A 16,329-nucleotide genomic window follows, 5' to 3' on the forward strand; every position below is an offset into this window, starting at 1 on the left:
GGATTGGAAAATCGCTGTTGTAACCCCCCTGTTCAAGAAGGGAACAAGGAAAAAGATGGAAAATTATAGGCCAATTAGCCTAACCTTGGTTGTTGGCAAGATTCTAGAATCCATTGTTAAGGATGAGATTTCTAAATTCTTGGAAGTGCAGGATCAGATTAGGACAAGTCAGCATGGATTTAGTAAGGGGAGGTCATGCCTGACAAACCTGTTAGAGTTCTTTGAAGAGATAACAAATAGGTTAGACCAAGGAGAGCCAATGGATGTTATCTATCTTGACTTCCAAAAGGCCTTTGATAAGGTGCCTCACGGGCGACTGCTGAGTAAAATAAGGGCCCATGGTATTCGAGGCAAGGTACTAACATGGATTGACGATTGGCTGTCAGGCAGAAGGCAGAGAGTTGGGATAAAAGGTTCTTTTTCGGAATGGCAACCGGTGACGAGTGGTGTCCCGCAGGGTTCAGTGTTGGGGCCACAGCTGTTCTCTTTATATATTAACGATCTAGATGGGGCAGCACGGTAGCCTTGTGGATAGCACAATTGCTTCACAGCTCCAGGGTCCCAGGTTCGATTCCGGCTTGGGTCACTGTCTGTGCGGAGTCTGCACGTCCTCCCCGTGTGTGCGTGGGTTTCCTCCGGGTGCTCCGGTTTCCTCCCACAGTCCAAAGTTGTGCGGGTTAGGTGGATTGGCCATGATAAATTGCCCTTAGTGTTGGGTGGGGTTACTGGGATATGGGGATAGGGTGGGGGTGTTGACTTTGGGTAGGGTGCTCTTTCCAAGAGCCGGTGCGGACTCGATGGGCCGAATGGCCTCCTTCTGCGCTGTAAATTCTATGATAATCTATGATGACGGGACTGGGGGCATTCTGGCTAAGTTTGCCGATGATACAAAGATAGGTGGAGGGGCAGGTAGTATGGAGGAGGTGGGGAGGCTGCAGAAAGATTTAGACAGTTTAGGAGAGTGGACCAAGAAATGGCTGATGAAATTCAACGTGGGCAAGTGCGAGGTCTTGCACTTTGGAAAAAAGAAGAGGGGCATGGACTATTTTCTAAACGGTGACAAAATTCATAATGCTGAAGTGCAAAGGGACTTGGGAGTCCTAGTCCAGGATTCTCTAAAGGTAAACTTGCAGGTTGAGTCCGTAATTAAGAAAGCAAATGCAATGTTGTCATTCATCTCAAGAGGCTTGGAATATAGAAGCAGGGATGTACTTCTGAAGCTTAATAAAGCATTAGTTAGGCCCCATTTAGAATACTGTGAGCAATTTTGGGCCCCACACCTCAGGAAGGACATACTGGCACTGGAGCGGGTCCAGCGGAGATTCACACGGATGATCCCAGGAATGGTAGGTCTAACATACGATGAACGTCTGAGGATCCTGGGATTATATTCATTGGAGTTTAGGAGGTTGAGGGGAGATCTAATAGAAACTTACAAGATAATGAATGGCTTAGATAGGGTGGATGTAGGGAAGTTGTTTCCATTAGGAGGGGAGACTAGGACCCAGGGCACAGCCTTAGAATAAAAGGGAGTCACTTTAGAACAAAGATGAGGAGAAATTTCTTCAGCCAGAGAGTGGTGGGTCTGTGGAATTCATTGCCACAGAGGGCGGTGGAGGCCAGGACGTTGAGTGTCTTTAAGACAGAAGTTGATAAATTTTGATTTCTCGAGGAATTAAGGGCTATGGAGAGAGAGCGGGTAAATGGAGTTGAAATCAGCCATGATTGAATGGTGGAGTGGACTCGATGGGCTGAATGGCCTTACTTCCACTCCTATGTCTTATGGTCCCTTCATCGTTTGTTCCATGATGACATGTTCATCAGTTAATATCTCCTGCCCTCTGCCCTAATATTCCTTTTGTCATTATCCCAGGCTCCCTTTTTTTTTCTCTCCGCCTCCCCTTTTGATTGCATATAAAACATCACATCGTCAACCCTATTTTTAATCTTTTCCAGCATTTTAGAACATAAGAACAAAAGAACTAGGAGCAGGAGCAGGCCACCTGGCCCCTCGAGCCTGCTCCGCCATTCATTGAGATCATGGCTGATCTTTTGTGGATTGAGCTCCACTTTCCAGCCCGAACACCATAACCCTTAATCCCTTTATTCGTCAAAAAACAATCTATCTTTATCTTAAAAACATTCAATGAAGGAGCCTCTACTGCTTCACTGGGCAAGGAATTCCATAGATTCACAACCCTTTGGGTGAAGAAGTTCCTCCTAAACTCAGTCCTAAATCTACTTCCCCTTATTTTGAGGCTATGCCCCCTAGTTTTGCTTTCACCCGCCAGTGGAAACAACCTGCCCGCATCTATCCTATCTAGTCCCTTCATAATCTTATATGTTTCTATAAGATCCCCCCTCATCCTTCTAAATTCCAACGAGTACAGTCCCAGTCTACTCAACCTCTCCTCGGAATCCAACCCCTTCAGCTCTGGGATTAACCTAGTGAATCTCCTCTGCACACCCTCCAGTGCCAGTACGTCCTTTCTTAAGTAAGGAGACCAAAACTGAACACAATACTCCAGGTGTGGCCTCACTAACACCTTATACAATTGCAGCATAACCTCCCTAGTCTTAAACTCCATCCCTCTAGCAATGAAGGACAAAATTCCATTTGCCTTCTTAATCACCTGTTGCACCTGTAAACCAACTTTTTGTGACTCATGCACTAGCACACCCAGGTCTCTCTGCACAGCAGCATGTTTTAATATTTTATCATTCAAATAATAATCCCTTTTGCTGTTATTCCTACCAAAATGGATAACCTCACTTTTGTCAACATTGTATTCCATCTGCCAGACCCTAGCCCATTCACTTAGCCTATCCAAATCCCTCTGCAGACTTCCAGTATCCTCTACACTTTTTGCTTTACCACTTATCTTAGTGTCATCTGCAAACTTGGACACATAGCCCTTGGTCACCAACTCCAAATCATCTATGTAAATTGTGAACAGTTGTGGGCCCAACACTGATCCCTGAGGGACACCACGAGCTACTGATTGCCAACCAGAGAAACCCCCATTAATCCCCACTCTTTGCTTTCTATTAATTAACTAATCCTCTATCCATGCTACTACTTTCCCCATGCATCTTTATCTTATGCAGCAACGTTTTGTGTGGCACCTTGTCAAAGGCTTTCTGGAAATCCAGATATACCACATCCATTGGCTCCCCGTTATCTACCGCACTGTTAATGTCCTCAAAAAATTCCACTAAATTAGTTAGGCACGATCTGCCCTTTATGAACCCATGCTGCGTCTGCCCAATGGGACAATTTCCACCCAGATACCTCGCTATTTCTTCCTTGATGATAGATTCCAGCATCTTCCCTTCTACCAAAGTTAAGCTCACTGGCCTATAATTACCCTCTTTCTGCCTACCTCAGTTTTTAAACAGTGGTGTCACGTTTGCTCATTTTCAATCCGCCGGGACCACCCCAGAGTCTAGTGAATTTTGGTAAATTATCACTAGTGCATTTGCAATTGCCCTAGCCATCTCTTTTAGCACTCTGGCATGCATTCCATCAGGTCCAGGAGACTCGTCTACCTTTAGCCCCACTAGCTTGCCTATCACTACCTCCTTGGTGATAACAATCCTCTCAAGGTCCTCACCTGTCATAGCCTCATTTCCATCAGTCACTGGCATGTTATTTGTATCTTCCACTGTGAAGACCGACCCAAAAAACCTGTTCAGTTCCTCAGCCATTTCCTCATCTCCCATTATTAAATCTCCCTTCTCGTCCTCTAAAGGACCAATATTTACCTCAGCCACTCTTTTTTTGTTTTATATATTTGTAGAAACTTTTACTATCTGTTTTTATATACTGAGCAAGTTTACTCTTATAATCTATCTTACTCTTCTTTATAGCTTTTTTAGTAGCTTTCTGTTGCCCCCTAAAGATTTCCCAGTCCTCTAGTCTCCCACTGATCTTTGCTACTTTGTTTGTTTTTTCCTTCAATTTGATACTCTCCCTTATTTCCTTAGATATTCACGGTCGATTTTCCCTCTTTTTACCGTTCTTCCATTTTGTTGGTATAAACCTTTGCTGAGCACTGTGAAAAATCACTTGGAAGGTTCTCCACTGTTCCTCAACTGTTTCACCATAAAGTCTTTGCTCCCAGTCTACCTTAGCTAGTTCTTCTCTCATCCCATTGTAATCTCCTTTGTTTAAGCACAAAACACTAGTGCTTGATTTTACCTTCTCACCCTACATCTGCATTTTAAATTCCACCATATTGTGATCGCTCCTTCCGAGAAGATCCCTAACTATGAGATCCTGAATCAATACTGTCTCATTACACAGGACCAGATCTAGGACCGCTTGTTCCCTCGTAGGTTCCATTACGTACTGTTCTAGGAAACTATCGCGGATACATTCTATAAACTCCTCCTCAAGGCTGCCTTGACCGACCTGGTTAAACCAATCGACATGTAGATTAAAATCCCCCATGATAACTGCTGTACCATTTCTACATGCATCAGTTATTTCTTTGTTTATTGCCTGCCCCACCATAATGTTACTATTTGGTGGCCTATAGACTACTCCTATCAGTGACTTTTTCGCCTTACTATTCCTGATTTCCACCCAAATGGATTCAACCTTATCCTCCATAGCACCGATGTCATCCCTTACTGTTGCCCGGATGTCATCCTTAAATAACAGAGCTACACCACCTCCCTTACCATCCACTCTGTCCTTCCGAATAGTTTGATACCCTCGGATATTTAACTCCCAGTCGTGACCATCCCCTTTAACCATGTTTCAGTAATGGCCACTAAATCAGTCATTCACGATGATTTGCGCCATCAACTCATTTACCTTATTCCGAATACTACGAGCATTCAGGTAAAGTACACTTATGTTGGCTTTTTTAACCTCTGTTCTGAATCTTAACACCTCGATCAGTAACCTCTCCCAAGTCATATTTCCTCTTAACCTTTCTCCTAATTTTCCTTGTCGTTGAACCCATATCTTCATGTAACAACCTGCCGCGTCGCTTACCATTAATGTTTTCACTTCCCGTTTTATTCCTTTTAGTATTCCTGGTCCTATTCACCGAGCTCCCCTCAGTCACTGTACCTTGTACTGGCGCCCTTCTTGATTTTTGACTATGGCTTCTCTGCCTTACACTTTCCCCGTTACTGCCTTTTGTTTCTGTCCCTGTTTTACTACCTTCCAACTTCCTGCATCGGTTCCCATTCCCCCTGCCACATTAGTTTAAACTCTCCCCATCAGCTCTAGCAACCCCCCCCCCCCCCCCCCCCCCCCCTGACATCGGTTCCAGTCCTGCCCAGGTGCAGACCGTCTGGTTTGTACTGGTCCCACCTCCCCCAGAAACGGTTCCAATGTCCCATGAATTTGAATCCCTCCCTCTTGCACCATCTCTCAAGCCACGCATTCATCCGATCTATCCTGACATTCCTACTCTGACTAGCTCGTGGCACTGGTAGCAATCCTGAGGCTACTACCTTTGAGGTCCTACTTTTTAGTTTAACTCCCAACTCCTAAATTCAGCTTGTAGGACCTCGTCCCGTTTTTTTACCTATATCGTTGGTGCCTATGTGCACCACAACTGGCTGTTCACCCTCTCTTCCCCCCCCCCCCCCCCAGAATGTCCTGCAGCCGCTCCGAGACATCCTTGACCCTTGCACCAGTGAGGCAACATACCATCCTGGAGTCTCGATTGCGTCAGCAGAACCGCCTGTCTATTCCCCTTACAATTGAGTCCCCTATCACTATAGCCCTACCATTCTTCTTCCTGCCCAGCTGTACAGCAGAGCCAGCCACGGTGCCATGAACCTGGCTGCTGCTGCCTTCCCCTGGTGAGCCATCTCCCTCAACAGTATCCAAAGCGGTATACCTGTTTTGCAGGGAGGTGACCGCAGGACACCTGCACTGCCTTCCTACTCTTGCTCTGTCTTTTGGTCACTCATTTTCTATCTCCCTCAGTACCTTTCACCTGCGGTGTGACCAACTCGCTAAACGTGCTATCCACGACGTCCTCAGCATCGCGGATGCTCCAAAGTGAGTCCATCCGCAGCTCCAGAGCCATCAAGCGGTCTAACAGGAGCTGCAACTGGACACACTTCTTGCACGTGAAGGAGCCAGGGTCAGTGGACTTGTCCGAGCTCCCACATCGCACACGAGGAGCATGACACGGGTCTGAGATCTCCTGCCATGTCTTAAACCTTCGGTTAACTTCAACAATTACAATTTCCCCCCCCAAATTAAATAAATAAATAAACGACGAAGAAGAAAAAATAATAAATATGACTGAAAATGAAATGAAAATTGCTTACTGTCACAAGTAGGCTTCAAATGAAGTTACTGTGAAAAGCCCCGAGTCGCCACATTCCGGCGCCTGTTCGGGGAGGCTGTTACGGGAATCGAACCGTGCTGCTGGCCTGCCTTCGTCTGCTTTAAAAGCCAGCGATTTAGCCCTGTGCTAAACAGCCCCAATGAAAAGAAAAAGAAAACAGAAACACGATTCACCAGTCACTTACCAGGGATAAAAAGCACCTCCTCCCCACCCAGCTTTGAATTCCCACCTAGATTCAAATTCCCAAACTCACTCTTGGTTCTGTCTCACTCTGGCTGTGTCTTCTCTGGCTCACTGGGAGAGAGTTTACAAGTTGCTCTTTTTAAGCTGTCCTGAATTGACTCCCCTCCCCCACCTGCTTTTAGATGAAGGTAGATTTAAGTGACTGACACTTAACTGCCAACCAGTTATGTGAGTGGGTGGGACAGCCCTTGTTAACCTACACTGCACAATTCTAGCTTAATTTAAACTCCTGAAATTTAAAAGGATGTCATTTCAAATGTTCAGCATTCACAGTATTTAGTTTTTTTACATTTCTACCTCTTTCAGTTCTGCCTCTTTCAGTTCTGAAGTCATATTTGACATGAAGCATTAACTGTTTGTCTCTCTACTGATGCTCTCCAGACCTGTTGAGTATTTCCAGCACAAGTACCAAATAATGTTTTCAAGGTTGTGCAACCACCTTATGGTTGGATGACACTCACTCACACTGTGACTGAGTGTATCGAGGGTCTTGGCAGCTGAATTCTTTAGTCATGCAATTACTCACTTCTATTCTACTCATCCTTATTACTTCTCCATTGCAGCATTGCTCTGAGCTTTTCAATTCTTTATTTTCTGAACATTTGAAATTCATTAGAAAAATTGTCACAAAAATGTGTGCGCGCCAACATATTGATTTTCTTACTGGATTAATTTGCCAAAAAATGATTCACTAACGCCTTTCTGGTTTGTACCCTCATCGAGCCTATACGAGCTCACAAAAGATAGATTGCAACAGAAAGGTGAGAGTGGTATGCAAGCTATTATCTACCAAAGCAGTGTTTTTGTTCAAATTACACATGGGCCACATACCATGATTCTTATCATTAAGGAGGTTTTTTGTGGCAGGCAGAAACATCTCCAGCAGCTCTGGTACTTTCCTGATAACATGAACAGCAGCCAATGCAGCCTGTGAACAAGACAAATCAACAGTGAGTCATTTCTTTAAGCATCCGGCACTATCAAACTTTTGAAATTCTTGATAAAAAAGACAAAAGCATAAGAGTACCAAGTTTTTATATTTTAATAAACCACTATGAAATCTGATGTACACGATAACTTCATATGCACTATATGGCCACATAGGCAGAATTAGTAAATCACATGAAAAATTTTGTAAGAAGTCTTATAACACCAGGTTAAAGTCCAACAGGTTTGTTTCGAATCACTAGTTTTCGGAGCACTGCTCCTTCCTCAGACTTAACCTGGTGTTGTAAGACTTCTCACTGCATTAGTGGTGAAGGAAGTGAATATTTAAATTGGTGGATGGGGTGCAGATAAAGCAGACTGCTTTGTCCTACGTGGTGTCAAGCTTCTTGAGTGTTGATAGAGCCGCATACGTTCTAGGCAAGTGAAGAGTTATACCAGTCCAACGCCGGCATCTCCATATCATGAAAAATTTAGATCGCTATGACTTCTATCACTACATGTTCCTGTTGAATATCATTTGATTGGTTGGACATTACAGAAAGAACATTTATATCCCCTGTTCAAAGGATACAGAGGTGAAAGGAGGAACTTTGTGATGCTACCAATGGCCAGTGCAACTTCATGAATCAGTACCCGCTGCTGCCTGGGATTCTTAATACATAATAGCTGTGATCCTCATCAGGGATTTAGAAAAGTTCTTCCACACTGTCAGGAGTTGCAGAACCCCATCCAAATGCCGAGAGTCATTTGTGGATTATTGGGGTGGGTAAACATATAGCAGCAATTTCTATTCAGGCATAAGTAAACACTGTTCAAAACTAAGGACAGAAAGCTAGATCAACATATTAATCACTGCATCTCTGAAAGCAAATGTAACATGTGTAATTCCATAGAACAAACTAGAATAAATAGCAATTGGATTTGATTTGTCGCATGTACCGAGGTACAGTGAAAGTATTGTTCTGCGTTCAGTCCGGACAGATCGATCCATACATGAAAACAGTATTTGTTCCTTTTTTTAATGGTAAGTCCAAAACAGAATGATATCCTTGTCTACATTGCAAAACAATTCCATAACATCCAGAACAATGTGAAACACAGCTCAGTAAAAGTGAAAATAATTTGATAACTCAACCAGGTTGAAGATAGTGGGCAAGATTTTCTGAGACTAAGTGTCGACGCCGACGCAGAATTCATGGACTTTCACAACAGCAAAGCTGGCGCCGAACTTGGATCGATTCAGCAAATGTGGAGGGGCCAGCACCAGCGCCATGTGGAACACAATAGATTCCAATTAAAAATGGTGCATTCACAGGGTCCGTGATTCCCTGCCCGTCCACCCCCCACAGTGGCACAGTAGTTAGCACATTATGGCGATGTCAAACACTTCCCGTACCCCCTCTCTCTCCCGCAGCAGCCACGATGCTGGTTTCACAATTTTTAAAAGCACAAGTGAACCGGGCTATCGGGAACTCAGCCCATCGGAGGCAGAGCATCGGAGGTATGCAAACTGTGTTTACTGTACGTGGGTTCTGGACCGCATTGACGCTGCTGTCGAGGTGACGGAGAATTACGATTTGGTGTCAAATCGGCGCCCGTTGCGATTTTAGCACAGAACCTATTCTCTGCCCAACTGCGTTTCACAATTTTGCCTTCAGCCAACGGAGAATCCCACCCTATGTCTCTGAATTGTTCCCCTGCAGCTTCATGACATAGAAGGCTAGAGTAGCACTATTTTGAAACTATAGGGGCATGTATGTAAAACATCTCGTCAGAGCCAAGGTTTCATGGCAACTGGAGAAGTTAAATACTTGGTGAAACTTTAATTCATACCTTTTTAATCTCAAGATTTATCTATTCCCACACTCTCTAGGCCAGCTTCACATCCTGAACATTCCCATAAATGAATTAATTGTAAACTCTCTGTAGACCACTCACAGGTCACTGCTGTGTTCATTGACTTACGCTGGCTCCTGAAACCCAGAGGCTTGAATTTGAAATTCTTATCTTTAATCTCCATTGAGCCATGCCCTGCTCTCCTCCATTGACACAATCGTCCAAATTAAACTCCGTTCTTCTGATTGGTCCCTTGTGAACTCCCCATCTGTCTTCAACTGCCTATAGCCTCTGATTCTCAGAAAAACCATCTTTAAACTATTCTGCCTCGCCACCTACCCTTCCTTCTTTAACCCTACTTCAAGCTTATCTCTGGTCATATTTTTAGGAACACTTATTCTTTAAGCTTGGCAACCTTTTAATGACTTCCCTGTAAAGCAATTATTTTATTTTCTGCAATGTGCACCAGACATATACAAATTGTTGGGTGTAAAGGTATAACTATTTTACCTTTATTCCCTGTTGTAAAAATCACCTACCCAAAAAATATTGGGCATCTTTTAGTTCAGCAGCTGCTCAATCTAAGCTGGCCTATTAAAGTTTGAGCATATCTTTTGGTTCAGTGTACTGAGGAGAATGTCATAGTGATGACTCTTCTCTATTTACTGAGATATACATCGGTACCATAGTTTTATTGCAATGTGTCTAATTGATAGTAAATAAATGTTAATTATTTAACCAGGTCTGTTTATGTTGCATTACAATTTCAGTCCCTGCCATGTACTTTTATTCATAAGCCTCTGGGTGACATGATGATTGATCCCTTTCTGGGCTTTAGCTCTTGATTCTCTTTGGAGATTTCCCGGAATTGTTTTTCTGCAAGTTTGGCTTTTCCTGTAATCAAGGGGCAAATGTTCAACAAGCACACCCTGTTTTTCCAAGCTTTTAACGAGCACCAGTGAAGGGTTCAGTATTTCCTTTCCCTTTATCCAGAGAAAAAACCTAGCTTTTTCTGCCTGAAACTCATCTCACATGCTGGACCAGACCTTATAGCTTCTTGCACAATGGTGTAATGGTGAGAACCATTACCTATTTGGAAGAGGGGCTTGTCCTGAAATGCTGATCAAATTACTCAAACTCCAAACTTCTTTTCCCTCATGTTTCACTTGTGTCTCTGCAAAGTGTGTGCCACACATTTAGCTGCACGGTTTGGTCTGGAATACAGCTATAATTCCAGTTTTACTATCTCAGATAGCTGAAAGTACGTTTACCATTTACTGGAGCTCACTTTTCCCACAACTGAACCTTAAATATTTGTGGAGAAACTTAAACTGTAATCAACCTTATTTGGATATGGGAACTAAATGAGCTAGGCAGATTTACTGGACTCCTGAGCTTCGGAAATCTTTACTTCGGGAGCAAAAGTGGCTGAAATGTCAGTGCACCAATCGCAATGAGTCCTGTTTCTTCCTCTTTCCCCCCCCCCCCCAATCATTAAATGCTCTGAAATGGATATCCAGGTTTTCACATGTGATATAATTTATTCTCATGAACGAATAGGGAACTCTGTCTTCACTTCACATTTGCAGCTTGAGTCATTAAAAACTGGCCGTGGGGCATATCCACCAGGAATTAAACGGCTGAAGTAAAAAGCACCAAGACTGTAAGGCCATTCCTGAAGAATTGCTTCCACCTTTGGGCTTCTGGACTCCCTCTAATAATTCCTAAGAAGGGTATCTAAAGTAACCCTGAACCATAGAACATGCTGAAAATATTCAGCTGATCAGGCAGCAACTTTTGAGAAAAGTTAATATTTTCCCTGCAAACCCTTTGGCAATGGATCCTTTTGTGAAACCAGTTCTCCCCAAAATACTGCTTGATCTGATGGGTGCATTTCCAGCATTTTCTGCTTGATTCAAACTTCCAGCACTGGTAAGTTCCATTTTCTAACACGAAAACTGTTTCTATGAAATGATCTGTTCTCAGAGTTGTACCATTCCTCTTGCACTTTTCAACACGTGTTGCTGCTACCATGCTGTTGGGTTGTTCGAATAAAGTGTTGCTGCAACTCTTTTTATTCAGCACTATTTTTAAAGTAATTTGCTATCCACCTCAATTTTGTTCCCTTGCACTCAGGTTTTGGACTTTACTTTTGGGTGTGGAAATAAATTATTTATTTGACCAATTATGCAATCACGAACATTCAGTCTTTCCACCATGCAACTTGCCAAATAATACTATTTTTTGCATTTACAAATTTTATCATGCTGATGCTCTTTGACTGCTTTAAAATAGCCGAAACAGCTCAGCAGCGAAGACAACCAAATCAACTTTTAATACAAGCTGGGGTATATTTACAAAGCAAATCCAATTACTTTTGGACAGTTAAATTCACTTGAAAGCACTCTCTATAATGACTTGCATTCAAGTTGTGCTTCTAATGCAGTTGAACATCCCTGAGAACTTCACAGGAGCGCAATACGAAAAACTGACAAGTCAAAGAAGCATACATTAGGACAGGTGTCCAAACACTTGGTTAACGAGCTAGATTTGAAGCAGTAGTCGCGAAGGAAGGGGGCGGGAGGAGATGAGAGAGAGAGAGAGAGAGAGAGAGAAAAAGAGAGAGAGAGGGAGGGAGGGAGAGACTGACTGACTCTCTGACTGACTGACTCACCTTTTTACGGATGTATGAATTGGAGTTTTTCAACAGTTTTTCCACCTCTCCAGCCAGATCTCTGCACATATCTGATGACCCCATGCAGCCCAGTGTACACAGAGACAGCCCTTGGACAAACTGCGTACTGTGGCTCAAGTCACTGTAGAGAAGCACAAAACATATTGGCACATTTATAAAACTATTAACTGCAAAATTCACAATTCACTTCATTCTTGACAAAATTACAACTATAAAATATTGTTAATAGAACAAAGAACATAGAACATACAGTGCAGAAGGAGACCATTCGGCCCATCGAGTCTGCACCAACCCACTTAAGCCCTCACCTCCACCCTATCCCTATAACCCAATAACCCCTCCTAACCTTTTTGGACATTAAGGACAATTTAGCATGGCCAATCCACCTAACCTGCACGTCTTTGGACTGTGGGAGGAAACCGGAGCACCCGGTGGAAACCCACGCAGACACGGGGAGAACGTGCAGACTCCGCACAGACAGTGACCCAGCGGGGAATTGAACCTGGGACCCTGGCGGTGTGAAGCCATAGTGCTATCCAGTTGTGCTACCGTGCTGCCTAATAAAGGATTAGATGACAGCAAAATGAGTGTATTTTGGAAATGAAAACAGATTTCCAAAATGTGCTATTTATCCCCAATTCTTTCTCAATTGCCACCTCAAAATCACTTAGCACATCTCTAGTAGGGCGGTCTTATCCTGTCCAGTGGCATTTTCTAATGCCATTCTGTTTTTCCCGTCAGTAAGGTTGACTCGGCATGAAAGGGCAAGACTGATTTTCCTGGTCTATTTCAGATAAATAAGCAGTAACATTCCACCTATTCCGACTCCATCAAAACCTTTTGTAATTTTAAAGATCTCAAAGATTAACCCAGTCTTCTCTTTTCAGGAGAAAAAGAAACCCAACCCTTCTGTCCCCACATTTCTGGTATCACTTTGAATAATGTTTGCACCCTTTCCAGAGCCACATGATCAGACTGATAGAAAAACATAGACTTGCATTTTGCAACGTTTTTCATGACTACCAGAAACCTTTTGCGGTCAATGAAGTATTTTTAAAAGTTTAGTCACTGTTTTAATTTATGAAAAGCAGCAGTCAAATTTCACACAGCAAACTCCACAACAGCAATGAGATGTTGTGCACACAGTCACTGGACTACTAATCCAGAGACCCAGGGCAATGTAAATTTTGTCGTTCCCCTTTTCTCTCCGAATCAGTTCTCTTCTAATTTCTTTGTGTATTCTCTTGTCATGCTCTCCCTTGCTATCCATACACTTTGTGGACATCTCCATCCGTACCCTTACTTTCCTCCTGTATCTTTATTCATCCATGGTGACTCATTGGCATATGGCATGGTCTTTTTTCCTGGGCTCTGTTGAACAGTTTTAAATATTTCTTTTGAGTTTCTACACCACTGCAACAATATTGTTGCCCATTTTATTTTCCCACGTTCCGTTCTCAACTCCAATCTTGTTACCATATGCATCATACTTGCAATCTCAATTATCTTAAAGGGTATATATTCATTTACTATTGCCTAGATGTTCCCCAATTTTTTTTATCTGCTCTGGCTCATTCAAAATTGCTAGATCTAGTAGACGGCATGGTGGCGCAATGGTTAGCACTTCTGCCGCATGTGGACCAGGGTTCGATCTCGGACCCCCGGGTCATTGCCCATGTGGAGTTTGCACATTCTCCCCGTATCTGCGTGGGTCTCACTCCTACAACCCAAAGATTGGGAAACCCAAAGATGTGCAGGGTAGGTGGATTGGCCATGCTAAATCGGCCCTTAATTGGAAAAAACATAATTGGCAACTCTAAATTTTTATTTTTTTAAATTCCTCCATCGAGTAGCAAATATCCCTTTTTTGGGCTTCTTGCATATTTAGTTAGAAAGGAGTCCTGCACATTTGATCAGTGTAAAGCATTGATCCCTGATGGTATGTGAAGCACAAAGCATTTTATGAATATCGGTGTTCAATTAGTTCAATTCTATACTCCGTTTTCTTCTTGTCTGCAGAAATCTGTGACTATACCTGCTCAGATCTCTACAGCTTTCCTCTCCCATTGATTGCATTGGCATCATTTATTGTACAGTTCATTCCTGATTTTAGATGGGCGCACAGATTTAAACAAGGTTTCATTTTTTTAAAATCACGGGCACCATTTGCTTAATTGCGTTATAATTCAACCTGCATTGCATCATTCCACCATTCAATACTCTGATGTGCTGGCATTTATAATACTACTACCTGTCAATTTAGAGTGAAACTTTCAATATCTGTAATATTTAACAATGTTCAAATGCTACTACTACTATTGTATGCACTGAAGAACAGCTATATGTCAATTTGAAATTCTTCAGCCAATTGGCAACCTCATCAGCCTGGTGTAGGCCAGTGAGACCATCACAGAGGTACAGGGCAGGGCATTTGTCAATTATACAAACCATGATTTGCACTTTGCCAGTTGCACAGGGGTGAGTCATGGTGTCCTCAATGAAAGAGGTTGCTGTGGCAGGATCTGACTCCAGTGCGAAACCTGGTGTTCAGTATGATCCATTTGCTGCATGTGAGGTCGAAGCCTGGGATTTCCAATGCGGAATCATCAACCAAGTCCTGATTCTGGACTTTGTTGTGCCACAGGTCCTGCTTCTTCTATCGACCAAGCTGGATTCCATAAGGAGCACAGCACAGAAGACAAGGTTACTTGCTCTCATCACCCACATCGAAAATGGCTTTCAAAAGCCACACAGTGTCATAAGCTACAATGAGATCGAGGTGGATGACACCAGTTTTCAGGTGCTTTTGAAAGCCAGTTTCGATATGGTTGGTGAGGGCAAATACCTGGTCTTCTGTGCTACGCTCCTTACAGAATCCATCTTGGTCTATGGATTGTGTATCCTCCATACTTGGTTGGATACGATGCAAGATGATCCTCTCTAGCAACTTATAACACATGGACAGAAGAAAAATTAGTAACTGGAAGATTCTTTGGGGTGCTTGCCAGACTTGGGGATTGAAATTCTTATCTACTAGCTCACTTTTAAACCAAAAGCATTGCCCAGAGGACCAATAAGTTATATTCACTAGAGGGCTCAGATTCAAATGATTTAATACATCTTGCCAGGTCAGTAGTTGGGGTACCCGAAGCACTCTTACTCTAGAGAGTGCCAAGAAGAAATTAGCCAGGTTCCTCACTTCTGATTGTTGATCAATACATATGTTGGCAAAAGCAGCATCAGATTGGTTATGATGTACGCCACAATCCACAAGGCTACTGACTAGCACTGTCAAAGCTCAAAAACAATGAAAGAAAGTTCACCTGAATTAGATATTGTAGGACTTCTGGTACCGGTGAATAAAGGGAATAAAATTCAGGGAGTTAAATTTATTCCTCGTAAGTGAACAGCTAGAAATTATTTCAAACTAACCGGCCAGGTTATGGTGTGATAGCAAATGAAGTTTGAATGGGATAATTTAGAACCATTTACATTAGTACCTACTTCTTAAGGCAGTTTGTCATCAGTAAGTGGACATCTTGTCTCTCGTCTAGTAGAAGCATAGCTCCAAGATAACCAATCCGCTTGTCTGTGAATCTCTGAGACGCTATTAGCTTTAAACATTCAAGCTGTTCAAAAATGAGACAAAAACATATTAAACCTCAAATTTTAAAATATGGCTCAAATCAATGGGGTCCTCCCATTTCAATGGTAATTTATTTGGTATTGCCAACATTGTGTGTTCCTAATTTAAAATGTGAAGAGGCAGACATGGAAGTATTGAGTGACAAGTGTGAAGTATTAAGATGACCGAATAGTTTAATTTCTAGCGTACTTCCCCTCCACTACATAACTCTCACATTCCACTCTTAAAATTCACCTATTCTAGATTTTAAACATCCCTCTTAATACCTCCCTATTTCGGGTCAGTCTCCTTTTTCTTTTCTCACACCTCAACAAAGAGCCTTGGGATGCATTTTTCTATGTTGAACGTGCTGTATAATTCAAAACTGTCATTTACTTCAGGAGAGCAAGACGGATTAAAGGCCATAAAATTATCCATGTTTTTAGATTAGATCTATAGTGTGCAGAAGTTCTTGAAAGTATGTTCACCTATGTTATTGCAATTGAAGTGAAGGCCAGTAGAATTCATTTATAAATTTGGGCCTCGTGAATCGAGATAGTTTCTATAAGAGTAAAACAGTTTCCTGTGCAGTGTGTTGCTCTTGCACAGCTGTTCACGAGTTTAACAGTTACCACTTTGGCTAGTACCTTCCAGTACTG

The 16,329-nt window shown here is 42.7% G+C and overlaps 1 protein-coding gene across 2 annotated transcripts in view; it reads right to left on the minus strand.

Moving 5' to 3' along the window:
* Window positions 1–16,329, minus strand: part of LOC140428291 (AP-1 complex subunit gamma-1-like) — a 263,950-nt gene that overhangs the window by 198,794 nt on the left and 48,827 nt on the right. For both annotated transcript variants that reach the window (XM_072514604.1, XM_072514603.1), the window contains exons 3-5: window positions 15,550–15,674; window positions 12,025–12,166; window positions 7,398–7,494 (exon numbers count right to left, since the gene is read on the minus strand). In XM_072514604.1, coding sequence (XP_072370705.1) covers window positions 7,398–7,494; window positions 12,025–12,166; window positions 15,550–15,674 — 364 coding nt within the window. The remainder of the gene's footprint in view (window positions 1–7,397; window positions 7,495–12,024; window positions 12,167–15,549; window positions 15,675–16,329) is intronic.

This window comes from Scyliorhinus torazame, chromosome 8 (genome assembly GCF_047496885.1).
Source record: "Scyliorhinus torazame isolate Kashiwa2021f chromosome 8, sScyTor2.1, whole genome shotgun sequence".
NCBI lineage: Eukaryota > Metazoa > Chordata > Chondrichthyes > Carcharhiniformes > Scyliorhinidae > Scyliorhinus > Scyliorhinus torazame.